Here is a 12,552-nt window from a genome sequence, read left to right as displayed (position 1 = left end):
GATTGGCTGTAGTAAAAACTGATGCAGGGATATTATTCTTTCAAAGAATTGAAAGCTGGGGTTGGGGAAGGTCGGTCAGGATTGGAGCAGAGAATTCGCAGACTCTGGTCAGTGGACGCAAACAGGCTCAGTGAGCGCGGGTGGAGGACCAAGGCCCAGAGGGAGAGCTCTATACCACAGTCGTAACAGTGGTTTTCTCTTCCTTCCTTCCTCCCTTCCTCCCTTCCTCCCTCCCTCCTTTTCTTCCTTCCTCCCTTCCTTCCTTTTTATTTCTTTCTCATATCTTATGTTTTCTACACTGAGTATAAAGTATTACTCTCTGGTCCAAAAAATGACATTTTTTAAAAATAAAACCGTGTATGAACCTCAATATTTATATTTTATCACAAGTGTATTTTATGCAAAAAAAAATCCTTTAATAAGGACTATACTGATGTGGAATTTTGGTTGGGATAACGTTGATACATGAGTAAATGTTTTTTTCCTGCAAATTAATAAAATGGAGGAGATGTTAGAGAAACACTTACAAGCTTAAGATAATTTTCCAGGTACATGGAGACGTCTACATAAGACTCTGTAAATCATTTTTTCATCCAAGCCTGTCCCCTGAGTGCCTTGTCCTGGCAGGTGAATTTGCATATTTATTTGCTTCGTGTAGACGTGCTGGGTCGTGCTTCCCCTGTTTCCCCAGCCGTCCGGCTTTCCCCACCAGCGGAAGCTGCTGTCTCTAGCACACGTGCCCCGCAGAGGTTCCCACTCATGCGCTAAGTCACAGGAGACCCCTTGTAACAGCTCGGGGTTGCTTTTCCACAGGTGATGAAAACATACCACATGTATCACGCAGAGAGCATCAGTGCAGAGAGCAAGTTGAAAGAGGCCGAGAAACAGGAGGAAAAGCAAATCGGGAGGTCTGGGGACCCTGTGCTCCACATGAGGCTGGAGGAGAGACATCAGCGGCGCAGCTCCGTGAAGAAGATGGAGAAGATGAAGGAGAAGGTGAGTGGGGAGACAGCGCGGAGCTTTCTGCTCTCACTCGAGAAGAAAATACAGAGAAGCCTGAGGCCATGGCTGGTGGACGCACACTGTGAGTTACTGTGAAGGACACGCGTTTCCTCCCCCAGGGAGGGAAAAATGCCTAAGAAATGTGAAAATCGTGTCCTAACAGCTGGACATCATTTAGTGGTGACGCCAAGGATTCAGTACACAGTGTGGGGAACTTGAATATTAGCAGAGAGATTTCACTGCAAAAGGGCCCGACGCCCAACCCTAATACACAGTTGTTATTCCCCAAAGCTGGTCATGTTAGTTTGCTGTTTAAATCAGATTATAAATGTACTTTTGGGAAAGAACTTCGATGGTCATTTGTATATGTGGAATAAATTGTTTAGATGAATAAGACTTCATGTATGTTTTCCTGTCTTGTATGAAAAGATTTGCTTTCTTTGCCGATGACTTGGTCTTTTTCATTTCAGAGACAAGCAAAATATTCAGAAAATAAGCTCAAATCAATCAAGGCACGTAACGAGTATCTTCTGACACTGGAAGCGACCAACGCCTCAGTTTTCAAGTATTACATTCATGATCTCTCAGACCTAATCGATGTAAGTACTTGGAGTTTCTGTGTTTTTCATACTGAAATAAAATGAACAATAAGCATATTTCATTGATTGGAAAATATCATTTCTTAAGACTGTCATTTCATGTAGTACTCAAGAAAGAAAAAATCCCTCCAGTTGAACTATTTGTGCTGCTAAGAACTGTCAGGTGCAGCACACATGTGCAAAGCGTGTGTCCTAAAATCAGTGAAAGACAGACTCCGAGAGTCAGTGAAGCTGGGAGTGCCTGGGAAACTGAGCCAGGAAGGGGACTCAGGAAGGTGCTTTTTCTTTTTCATTTTCCTTTTTTTTTGTGTTTGTTTATTAAATCATAGCTGTGTACATGAATGCAATCATGGGGCACCATGCGCTGGTTTTATATACAATTTGAAATATTTTCATCAAACTGGGTAAAATAACCTTCCTGGCATTTTCTTAGTTATTGTGTTAAGACGTTTATATTCTACATTTACTAAGTTTCACATGTTTTTCATTTTTCGAAGAGAGAGGGTCTTGCTTTGCCCAGGCGAGAGTGGAGTGTGGTGTGATCACAGCTCGCTGTGACCTCAAACTCTACCATCCTCCTGCACCAGCCTCCCGCGTCCCTAGGACCACAGTGCCTCCCATCATTTTCAAGTCACTCAGTGGCACAGCCCGAACTGTGTTCACAGATTCGGAACATATTTGTTGGGCCTCTACTACAGCGAGATGCTGAGGCTCTCAGAAGCCATGTGCAGTCCTTTCCTGTGGAATGTGCGGTAGAGAAGACTGATGTTGAGCTAAGGACTGCACAACTAATTCCCTTATCATAGTTGTGATAAAACTGGGAAGCAAAACACAGTGCTTATAAGCCGCGTCTAGATATTTATCTAAGTCTCTGTGCTTCTCTCGTAGGCTGTGATATAAAAAGCAGTAACTGGACTCATTTAGACATTCCAGATACCTATTAATCATTATAGTTATACAGCTTTAACCCTCAGCATCCATTCATTCTTTCATTCAGAAAACGTACAAGTAGCCAGGCCATCGTGCCTGCGCTGTAGGAGACTGCAAAGACGAAAACCCTGAGTCCGAAATGCCACTACCGGCAAATGACATATAAAATGTTGTTAGGTGTTAGAGGAAAGGCACGGATAAAATAATAAAGGTTCAGAGAGTTATGGACCGTTCACTCAGGTACTGGTTTCTATTGATCAGAGTCCACAGCTTTATGATACTATACAATTATTTTTCACGGCTCATAGTCGCTGTCCATAATTTAAACATACAGAAGGTAAAAAACCACTTCATAATTTAAACATACAGAAGGTAAAAAACCACTTCATGGTGAATTTAAATCTCACATATTTATTTATTATTTTGGAACCACAGTCTGAGACTTTTATAAAAAAGAAATTCTTAATGGAAAGAAATATGTTTTAGCTTATTAACACTCTGATGTGACTTTTCTTTTTTATTTTAGTCTCAAAACAATGTTATCCCATAATATTATGATATCTTTATAGAGCCAGGTAGTAATAAATAAAAACTGGGGAAACTTCTTTCTGTTTTCATTTGTTACAAATACTTTGATCAAGTAACTAATGACTTGATGGGAGAAGAGTTTGCGGATTTAGTTGTCGGACCTCAGAGGATGACAGGGCTGGAAAAAGTTCCAGATTTGCTTTGAAGGGTGGACTAGGCACTGGAGGTAACCATAGTGATAGCAGTGAGGTCTGTAGCATTTTTTTCTAGGATGAGTTTACAAACTTAATTGTCCGATTTCAAATATACGACCAGAATCGCATGTCAGGATTATGAAAGAGTCTCCAGCATTGTCAGCGTCGCTGATTGAGTGCTTACTACGTGACAGGCAGGTGTCTGAGCAGAATCTCATCTAATCATCACAACCTTATGACACAAATATCATTATCCCCCTTTTATAGAGTAACAAAGACCCGGAGGCTTAGTTAGGCCAGATAACTTGCCTACATTACACAGCTGATCAGGGGTAGGCCTCAACTTCAGACATGTACAGTTAACCTCCGGTTCTAATAAACTCCAACCTAAATAAGTAACAGTCAAATGTGTCCAGAAACCTTCTATTTTTAAAAAAGTTGGATTCTTAAAAGATGAGTCTTAAATGTATAATGTGAAAGATGCTCAAAAAATATAACTTAGACATGAATTTTGAAAGAAAAGACATGAAATTGGTTTGTCATCATATCCAACTGAAATTGATAAAATTATTTTTATGTTCCTTGACTCACTTTTAAGGCAATTAGCGTGTGAAAAATAGCTGCCTGTTTCATAGGAATCATTTGCATATATAGTGGTGGTCCCAGAAGCCATTAAGCCTGACCCTTCCCAGGGGAAAGGAAACAGGTTCATTATTATGCAATGGTATCTAGACTCAGAACCCTTTATGCTTTGTGAGTTTATTTAGCAAAGTACATTTTATTTTTTTTTTTTGTGGGTTTTTTTTTTTTTTTTTGGCCAGGGCTGGGTTTGAACCCGCCACCTCCAGCATATGGGACCGGCACCCTACTCCTTAAGCCACAGGCGCCGCCAGCATGACGGCTCTTCTCGTTGTGATTAGCTAATCACAACGAGAAAAGCCATCATGCCTCCAGTGAGAAAAAGTCAACATTTCCAATGCACAAGATTTGGTACATGAAAGGACATGAAAGGCAGAAAGTGTATCTTGATTAAATCGAGCATTATAAAGAGCCAAAGAATTCAAGTTGAAACTTTGTAGACTATCCAGCTCCCCTTTAGCATCTGTTCCTCGCCACATCTGCTCTATTCTACAAATTTTCTATGATGGACCATCATGAATGGATCTATTGACAGCACCAAAAAAAAATAATAATAATAATAAATTTTCCTTAGAATATGTATTTTAAAACCATTCTTTTATTATTATAGAAGCAGTACATACGTATTGTATAAAGCTAGAAAATACTAGAAGATCAAGCAAATAATCCCATTGTCACCACCCACCTTCGTCAGATGATCACTGTTAAAACCTTGCTCTGTGTGTCCACACACATGCTTTAGACAAGAAGGAGATTATGAAATTATGGTTCACATGACTCTTTAACCTTCCTTTTTTTTGGAGACAGAGTCTCATTCTGTTGCTCTGAGTAGAGTACCACGGCATCAACACAGCTCACTCCTGCCTCAGCCTCCTGAGTAGCTGGAACTACAGGTGCCCACCACAACACCCGGCTAATTTTCCTATTTTTGATGAGGTCTCGCTCTTGCTCAGGCTGGTCTTGAACTCCGAAGCTCAAGCAATCCTCCCGCCTCAGGCTATGGGTGTAAGCCACCGCACCTGGCCCGACCTTCCTTTTTTCAATCAATGATCTTAATCTTTCATCAGCAGATTTTTATCTCATCTGAGAACCAGATTATATTCCCACGTGGGACCTCCCAAAATATTTCACAGCTGGTATATCTAGGCCAGACTTGACAGAGAATCATACGTTGTATCTGGCTGACATATCCCTTAAGTCTTTCTTTCTTTTTTTTTTAATCTAAGAAAGTCCCTTATTGAAGAGACACAGAAAGTGGCTCCTCAGAATGCCCCCACTTCTGAGGTTGTCTGATTACGCCCTTGTCATGTCATCCCAGCTGTATTTCCTACAAAGTGAACTTTAGGTAGAGGCTTGACGATGTTCCAGTGAAGCACTTTACAGTAGAATACATCATAGGTGATGCCGCCTCAGCTTATGAAGGCTGTGTGAATAGTAACATCTATTTAAACCACCAACCGTGATGCTAAAATTACTGGCTTAGGTGATGTGGTTCTGATTTCCTTCATCATATAGTTTTTAACACTTGCAATCTTTAACACAGATTATGGATATTTTGAAATCTCTCAAGTTTGGATTTTGTTAATCAGAAATATTCTAATTTGGAACAGCAATGTCTGAGCTATAATTTACTTTTGGTCAGCAAAATCCTTTCTTAGAATGCAAATTAATAATGTAAATTAAAAGGGAGTAACAATTTCCTAATTTTTTTAAGTACTTCAGACTAATCAATTTACAGACATGCAATTAACACCCTCCTTATTCATAGAATTCCCTTTTGTTAATTACTACAGCTAAAAACTTTAATTATTCAACACTTTGATAGACTAGTCCAAGTCTTTCCTATGTACGTGTACTTAGAAATAAGCTAGTGATTTTTTTTAAGTATCTAATAATTCTAATCTATTTTAGATAAACTTTACCTTTACCTGTCAATGTTAATTTAATTTATGAAGGCACATACTCTCTCTCTCCTGCTTTCTGAGAAATGGCAACCAACGTAGAAAACCTCTCACCATTTCCAAATAAGGTTATTGCAGTTCTGCTGGAACTTTGTTTTAATGAATCTTAAATACTTCATTGTACCTTGTTGGGATCAATGAACTAATAGTATGATGAGTCCTTTCACTGAACACAACACCTTCGTGGACTTGGTAAGGAAATGAACTTCTTGATCAAGTCTACATTAAAAATGTTAGAAGTCAGATCTGTAGAGTTCATGGATATTAATTGCTAGGATTCTTGGCACTTTGGGAGGCTAAAGCGAAGCAGGAGGCTGGCTGGAGGTCAGGAGTTCAAGGCCAGCCTGAACAAAGCAAGATGCCATCTCTATCAAGAATAGAAAAATTATCCAGGCACGGTGGTAGGCCCAGCTACTTGGGAGGCTGAGGCAGGAGGATGACCTTGGCCCAGGAGTTTGAGGTGGCCGTGGGCTGGGCTCAAGCCATGATGACACTCTAGGTCTCAAAATAAAATAAAACATCAGCAATATATTATTTATTATACATATATGTTTTGTAGGGTTCTATAAATAGGGCATATATTTGAAAAAGAAAAAGCAGGGATTTAATAAAATGATAAATAAATGTACACCTTAAATATGTTTCATCTAAAGCTTATCAACCTATTTGTTCTTGCCAGTCTTTTAACGTTATGGTTTATCAGAGTGATCTTCCTTTACGCAAATCCTTTCTGTTGTGTGATTTCCAGTCTTTAGTTCTTTGGTATAGAAGGAAAACGTTCTGTGTCTTCACAGTGTTTTCAGAGCCTTCCACGGCTGCTACTGCTTCGCCTCATCTCTGGCAGTTTTGTTTACTCTAAAGGGATCCCAGCAACTCTTCCACTCGTCAGTTTATTTATGTTTAATCAAATTATAGCCATCATGAATATAAGTGGCACAAAGATTGCATGGTCGACTCCTAGAGGCGTGCAGACTAACTGTGGGAGTAGGAGCATGCGGGAGGGCTACAGAGCGCCAGCTGTGTGTGTTCACAGGGCCGCTGGCGCTGGTCACTGGTCACAGGGCCGCTGGCGCTGGTCACTGGTCACAGGGCCACTGCTGCTGGTCACTGGTCACAGGGCCACTGCTGCTGGTCACCGCATTCACAGGGCCGCTGGCGCTGGTCACTGGTCACAGGGCCGCTGGCGCTGGTCACTGGTCACAGGGCCACTGCTGCTGGTCACCGCATTCACAGGGCCGCTGGCGCTGGTCACTGGTCACAGGGCCGCTGGCGCTGGTCACTGGTCACAGGGCCGCTGGCGCTGGTCACTGGTCACAGGGCCGCTGCTGCTGGTCACCGCATTCACAGGGCCGCTGGCGCTGGTCACTGTGCTTTGGAGCAAGGGATGATCAGCTTTGTTCTGTAGGGAGCTAGATGGTAAATATTTTAGGGTCTGTGAGCCATACGGTATCTGTCGAAACTATTCAGCTCTAGTGTGAAAGCATCCGTGGATAAGAAACAAGCAATGGGGACGGCTGGGTGGCAGTCGGCTTTATCTGCCCCACTGGGCCGCCGGCCGGATGTGGCTCACAGGCCATAGTTTGCTGACCCCTGCTTTATAAAATGAACCAAGCATTAATTAAACTGGAGTATTATTAGAAGACCGTTAAAAGGACTTCTTTGTCTCTGAAGAAACTAGAGTAACAAACTGTTTGTGCAGAATCCAGTGGGAAATAGAACAGAGAATTAATCCACAACAAATAAGTATTTTTATTATGTCATTCTAAAGAATACGAATTATAAGATATACGTTGCAAATATTGGGCAAAGGATGTTTAATTGGCTTGGGAGAATGAAGGCGTATTTGTAGAGAAAAATAGATATGTTTATAGAGAAATAATAGGTTTATATCTGTGGTAATTATTATCCCCAATATTATATACAAAACAGCCTATAATTTATTATCCTGGAAAAATCAAGACATGTTAACAACCAGAAGAAAAATCATAGGGCGGCATAGTTTGTAATTGAATGCTAAGGGCTTCAAATGATTATGACTTGCTAAGAGAAAAGAATTACAGGAGAGTACCAGTCTTAATGCTAGGAATCCTTCATCTATAATCAAACTCACCACCCCATAAATTTGGAATTCTTAAGACCACTGGTTTTAAGATTTGCGTTATTGGTAATGTGGCCACTTCCAGTTCAATTCTGCACCTTCAAAATACATTCAGAGAAACTCAACCCTCAGCAGTCAGACTCTTCTGGTGCTTTGTCCTAGAGCACCTGCCCGGTACTAATACAGTATTTATCACCCTGACAGTACAGTTTCATAGTCTCCAATTCCTCCCTGTAAAGTTTGCAGGTCACTTTAGAGCTCAAAGGATAAATCTTTTTTCATTATTGTGGAATATTGCCAGGGAATAATCCCATACTCTAGCCAATCTTCTTTTGCAGAGATGTGTTTTATTGGCCATTTATGCAGAATAAGATTGAAATTAGATTGTATCACGTACTGTATACCATCTTTGTTTTATCGTTACTGAATAATCAGCTGTGCTAAAGCTGTTAGCCTTATCTTTCCATCTCTTGGGACATGTGTTTAATTAAAAAGCAACTTACTTGGAGTTCAGAGTTTTCAGGATTAGTTTGACTTTTCCGCTTCCATACGGTATTAAGATTTAGCCACAAAAACCTGCCGAATGGCAATGCTATATCCCCATCAGACTTGGACTCTTTATTGAGAAGATTATAGAGAAATCATGTTAAATGGGTTAGGATGCTGCAGTGACTGTGTACACGGATTTGGGCATGTTTTTGTCCCTTTGTGATAGGGTTTTAAAAACAGAACTGAGCTGGGTAACTGACTAGTGGGCTTGTAAAGTTCCTTCCCAGGGAGGGGCCGTGGCCTTGGTCGAGGAACACAACAGCACTGTGGGCCTTTGGCAGCACCTGCCACCGGTAGCACCAGTCTCTTTTCTAAGCCTCCAGCTCTCACTCCTTTGGTTGGGCCTCTGAATGTCAAAAGCCACCTACAGCCCAGACGTGATCCTCAACTTACTGTTGGTGCCTTGGCTTAAACACCATTTGATGGCTCCTGATTTGGATCACCAGCTTTGCCCACCTTCCTGGGCTTCAGATACGTGCGTCCAGCTGACTCCTGGGCACCTGTAGGAGGGTGGTTGATAGGCCTCTTGAACCTCTCAAACCCCCAGATGCAGCTCCCCCACCCACTTGCCTTCACCGTCATCACCTCCCACAAAACAGCTTTTTTCTTAGCCATTTTTCCTGCCTCAGAAAATGACGCCATTTTCAGCCAGCAGCATGAGCTAGAGACCCAGTTTTCTCATTCCACACATATAAATTCATCAGCAAATCCTGTCATCTCTACCTCTAGGGGTCCCAGACCTTGCCGCTTCTCACTACCCATGCTGATTCCGGGACGAAGACTCCCGGCACTGTCGCAATAGCTTCCCAAAATGTTTCTCCAGTCCGCTCAGACCTTCCAAAAGTCCATTCTCTTCCCAAGTAGCCAGAGTATTAAAAAACACAAATCTGGGAGGAGGGGAGACAAGATGGCGGACTGAAGCCAGCTTTCAACAAAGGCTCCCGTTCAGAAGGAGAGTTAAGGGACAGGAATTTAGTAAGTATCCTGGTGGACTTGAGCCTCACCAAGAGAGAAGGCTGAAGAACGCACATCAACACCGCTGAGGCAAGTTGTGATCACAAGGACGCAAACAAAAGGTACAAAATCCACCACCAAGGGGACGGGAGTCCCCCTCCCCCATGAGACCGGCTCTGTAGCCCCACAATTGAACAAGCGGGCAGAAATTAAAGCCCCTCCCACTACACTCCACGGGAGAGACCTTCTAAAAACTGGACCTACCTCCCCTACTGGGGTGCCGTGGCGTTCTCCTGCCGGACATAGGGCTGAATAAAACTTTGGGAATCCTTTGCCGGCAACCTTGAATCCCCGGCGCTCCCCTCCCGCCCACTGAGGTCTGGAGGCCTCTCCCCCAGGACTTCGGATCCTTGGGTGATTTCTCAAGGGGAGTGGACAGTCCCCGAGTTGCGACTGGTCAGCATTGACTCTGAGGCGCACCGAGTGAGGAGAGGGCACCGGGCTGAGGGGGAGTCACGCCTCGTGGCACTTCCCTGCGGTGCAGTGCAGCAACCCTCCCGGGCATAGGGGACCCAAGACTGAATCAGACTCTGGCCTCCCCGCTGAGAGCTGAGAACCCCTACTCTCACTCGGGGTCTGAGGGCCTATCCCCCAGGAGTTCGGCTCCTTGGGTGATTTCTCGAGGGGAGTGCACAGTGCCTGAGCTGCGTCAGGTCAGCGCTGACTCTGGGACACTTGAGTGAGGAGAGGGCACTCCGCTGAGGGGAAATCAAGCCTTGGCGACACTTCCCTGCAGTGCAGTGCAGGAGCCCTCCCCGGGCACAAGACTGAATAAGACTCTGGCCTCCCCGCTGAGAGCTGAGAGCCCCTACTCTCACTCGGGGTCTGAGGGCCTATCCCTCCGGAGTTCGGCTCCTTGGGTGATTTCTCGAGGGGAGTGCACAGTGCCTGAGCTGCGTCAGGTCAGCGCTGACTCTGGGATACGTGAGCGAGGAGAGGGCACTCTGCTGAGGGAAAATCAAGCCTTGGCGGCACTTCCCTGCGGTGCAGTGCAGGAGCCCTCCCCGGACCGTAGTATTGCGTGAAACTGAATGAAACTCTAGCTTCCCCCCGCCCCACTCCCAATCCGGGTCTGGGGGCCCATCCCCCAAGAGTTCTGATTCTTGGGGGATCTCTTAAGGGGTGTGGACCCAGCACAAACTGCGGCCGCTCAGTGCTGACTCTGGGGCGCGGGACAGAGGAGAAAAGGGTCGCCTGAGTGCCCACACCAGAGCAGCAGTTCCCTGGAGGTAGATCAACAGCCGTTTTTTCTTTAACGGCAGAACGCTCACTTCTGGATATTCTGAGGCCACACCCCCTGTCTCCCTGGGCAACGAGAGGAGGCCACCGGTGACACGGCTCACAAACCCGGAAGCCTCCAGGGCGGGGCCGACCCAGAGAGGTGTTCAGACGCAATTCTCCAGCAGCAAAGACGTTTGAACTCAAAACAGCCCGTCTCCTGTAGGCGACGACAGGAACAGAGACAGAACCTCACAAAGTTGTCTGTTCTGTTCTGTTCTGTTAGCAGCATCCATCAGGGACGGGGCTAAGCCTGAGTGAACACCTCCTTCCCATCACCTGCATCAAACACTCAAAGATGTCAGGCCCCATCTCCTCCTGCTAGATAGCGGCAGTCTGCGGGGGCCTGGCAGACTTCCTCGCGATTCAGGCAGGTGCAAACCCCTGGAGTGTCTGTTCACTGCAGGCAACTGGGTTAGCCATCTGCAGAGATACCAGTGACTGGGTCCGACGGAGGGGCAAAGTGGGGAAGGAGACGTCAACCTTCCCAGACTGCTCTGTTTGCGGGGTGGCTCCTCCTGACTCCACGCTGCACTGGGGTGAGCTGTCTCAGAGGAGTCACCAGGCCCTTGTGATCCAGTTCCCAGAGACCTCTTGAACCCTTCCACCTGAGACAAGTGCCGATTGAGACAGTTGATTCGGACCTTTTGAACTGGGCTAATAGACTGAGGACTTTTCAGGTGGTGCCCTGGGTGTGCGATTGTAGGAAGGTTTGATTCTCCTTTTCCAACTGGGGCCAGAGGTGGGCAGGCGGGGTGACTTAATTGCTGATTTTTCCACACAGCTGAGACTTCAAGCCAGAGTAGAAGTTGCAATAGGATCGAACAGAAACCAGCTGAAAACAAGACAGAACCACTTTGCTCCACCACACCAGACAGGGCCCCAGTTTCTCAGGCCACAACACTGTACGGGCCCTCGATAAAACCCCAGGGGAAAAACCAAAGGGAGTAAACCATGGGGCGGAATCAGCGGAAAAACTCTGGTAACATGAATAACCAGAATAGATCAACCCCCCCAAGAAAAGATACGGCAGATGTGATTGAAGATCCCATTCATAAACAACTGGCTGAGATGTCAGAAGTCGAATTCAGAATTTGGTTTGCAGACAAGATTAATAAAATGGAATTAGGAATTCGAGGAGAAATTCAAAAACTGTCTCAAGAATTTAACGAATTTAAAGACAAAACCACCAAAGACTTAGACACACTGAAACAAGAACTTACAGCCCTCAAAGATATGAAAAATACAGTAGAATCCCTCAGTAACAGAATGGAGCAAGCAGAAGAAAGGATTTCTGACATTGAAGATAAAGTCTTCGAACGCTCCCAATCTCTCAAAGAGGAAGAGAAATGGAGAGCAAAAACGGATCACTCACTCAGAGAGCTCTCAGATAATTCGAAAAAAAATAACATAAGGGTTATAGGAATTTCGGAGGCTGATGACGTGGCAGCCAAGGGCACAGAGGCCCTTCTACATGAAATTATGAAAGAAAATTTTCCAGACATGCCTAGAGAATCTGAAATTCAGATAGCAGACAGCTTCAGAACCCCAGCACGATTCAACCCCAAAAAGCCATCTCCCAGACATATCATAATTAGCTTCACTAAAGTTAACATGAAAGAGAAGATTCTCAAAGCAGCCCGGCGAAAGAAAACTATAACGTACAAAGGTAAGAATATTAGAATAACTGCAGATCTCTCTGCTGAAACTTTTCAAGCAAGAAGAGGCTGGTCATCAACTTTTAATCTCCTAAAGCAAAA

At 44.4% G+C, this 12,552-nt stretch overlaps 1 protein-coding gene across 3 annotated transcripts in view; it reads left to right on the top strand.

Moving 5' to 3' along the window:
• SRGAP1 (SLIT-ROBO Rho GTPase activating protein 1) overlaps positions 1–12,552 on the top strand; it is a 318,865-nt gene that overhangs the window by 188,775 nt on the left and 117,538 nt on the right. For all 3 annotated transcript variants that reach the window (XM_053555895.1, XM_053555894.1, XM_053555897.1), the window contains exons 5-6: positions 814–996; positions 1,473–1,601. In XM_053555895.1, coding sequence (XP_053411870.1) covers positions 814–996; positions 1,473–1,601 — 312 coding nt within the window. The remainder of the gene's footprint in view (positions 1–813; positions 997–1,472; positions 1,602–12,552) is intronic.

This window comes from Nycticebus coucang, chromosome 12 (genome assembly GCF_027406575.1).
Source record: "Nycticebus coucang isolate mNycCou1 chromosome 12, mNycCou1.pri, whole genome shotgun sequence".
In the NCBI taxonomy this organism is placed as follows: domain Eukaryota; kingdom Metazoa; phylum Chordata; class Mammalia; order Primates; family Lorisidae; genus Nycticebus; species Nycticebus coucang.
This window is presented reverse-complemented; position numbering and strand designations above follow the sequence as displayed.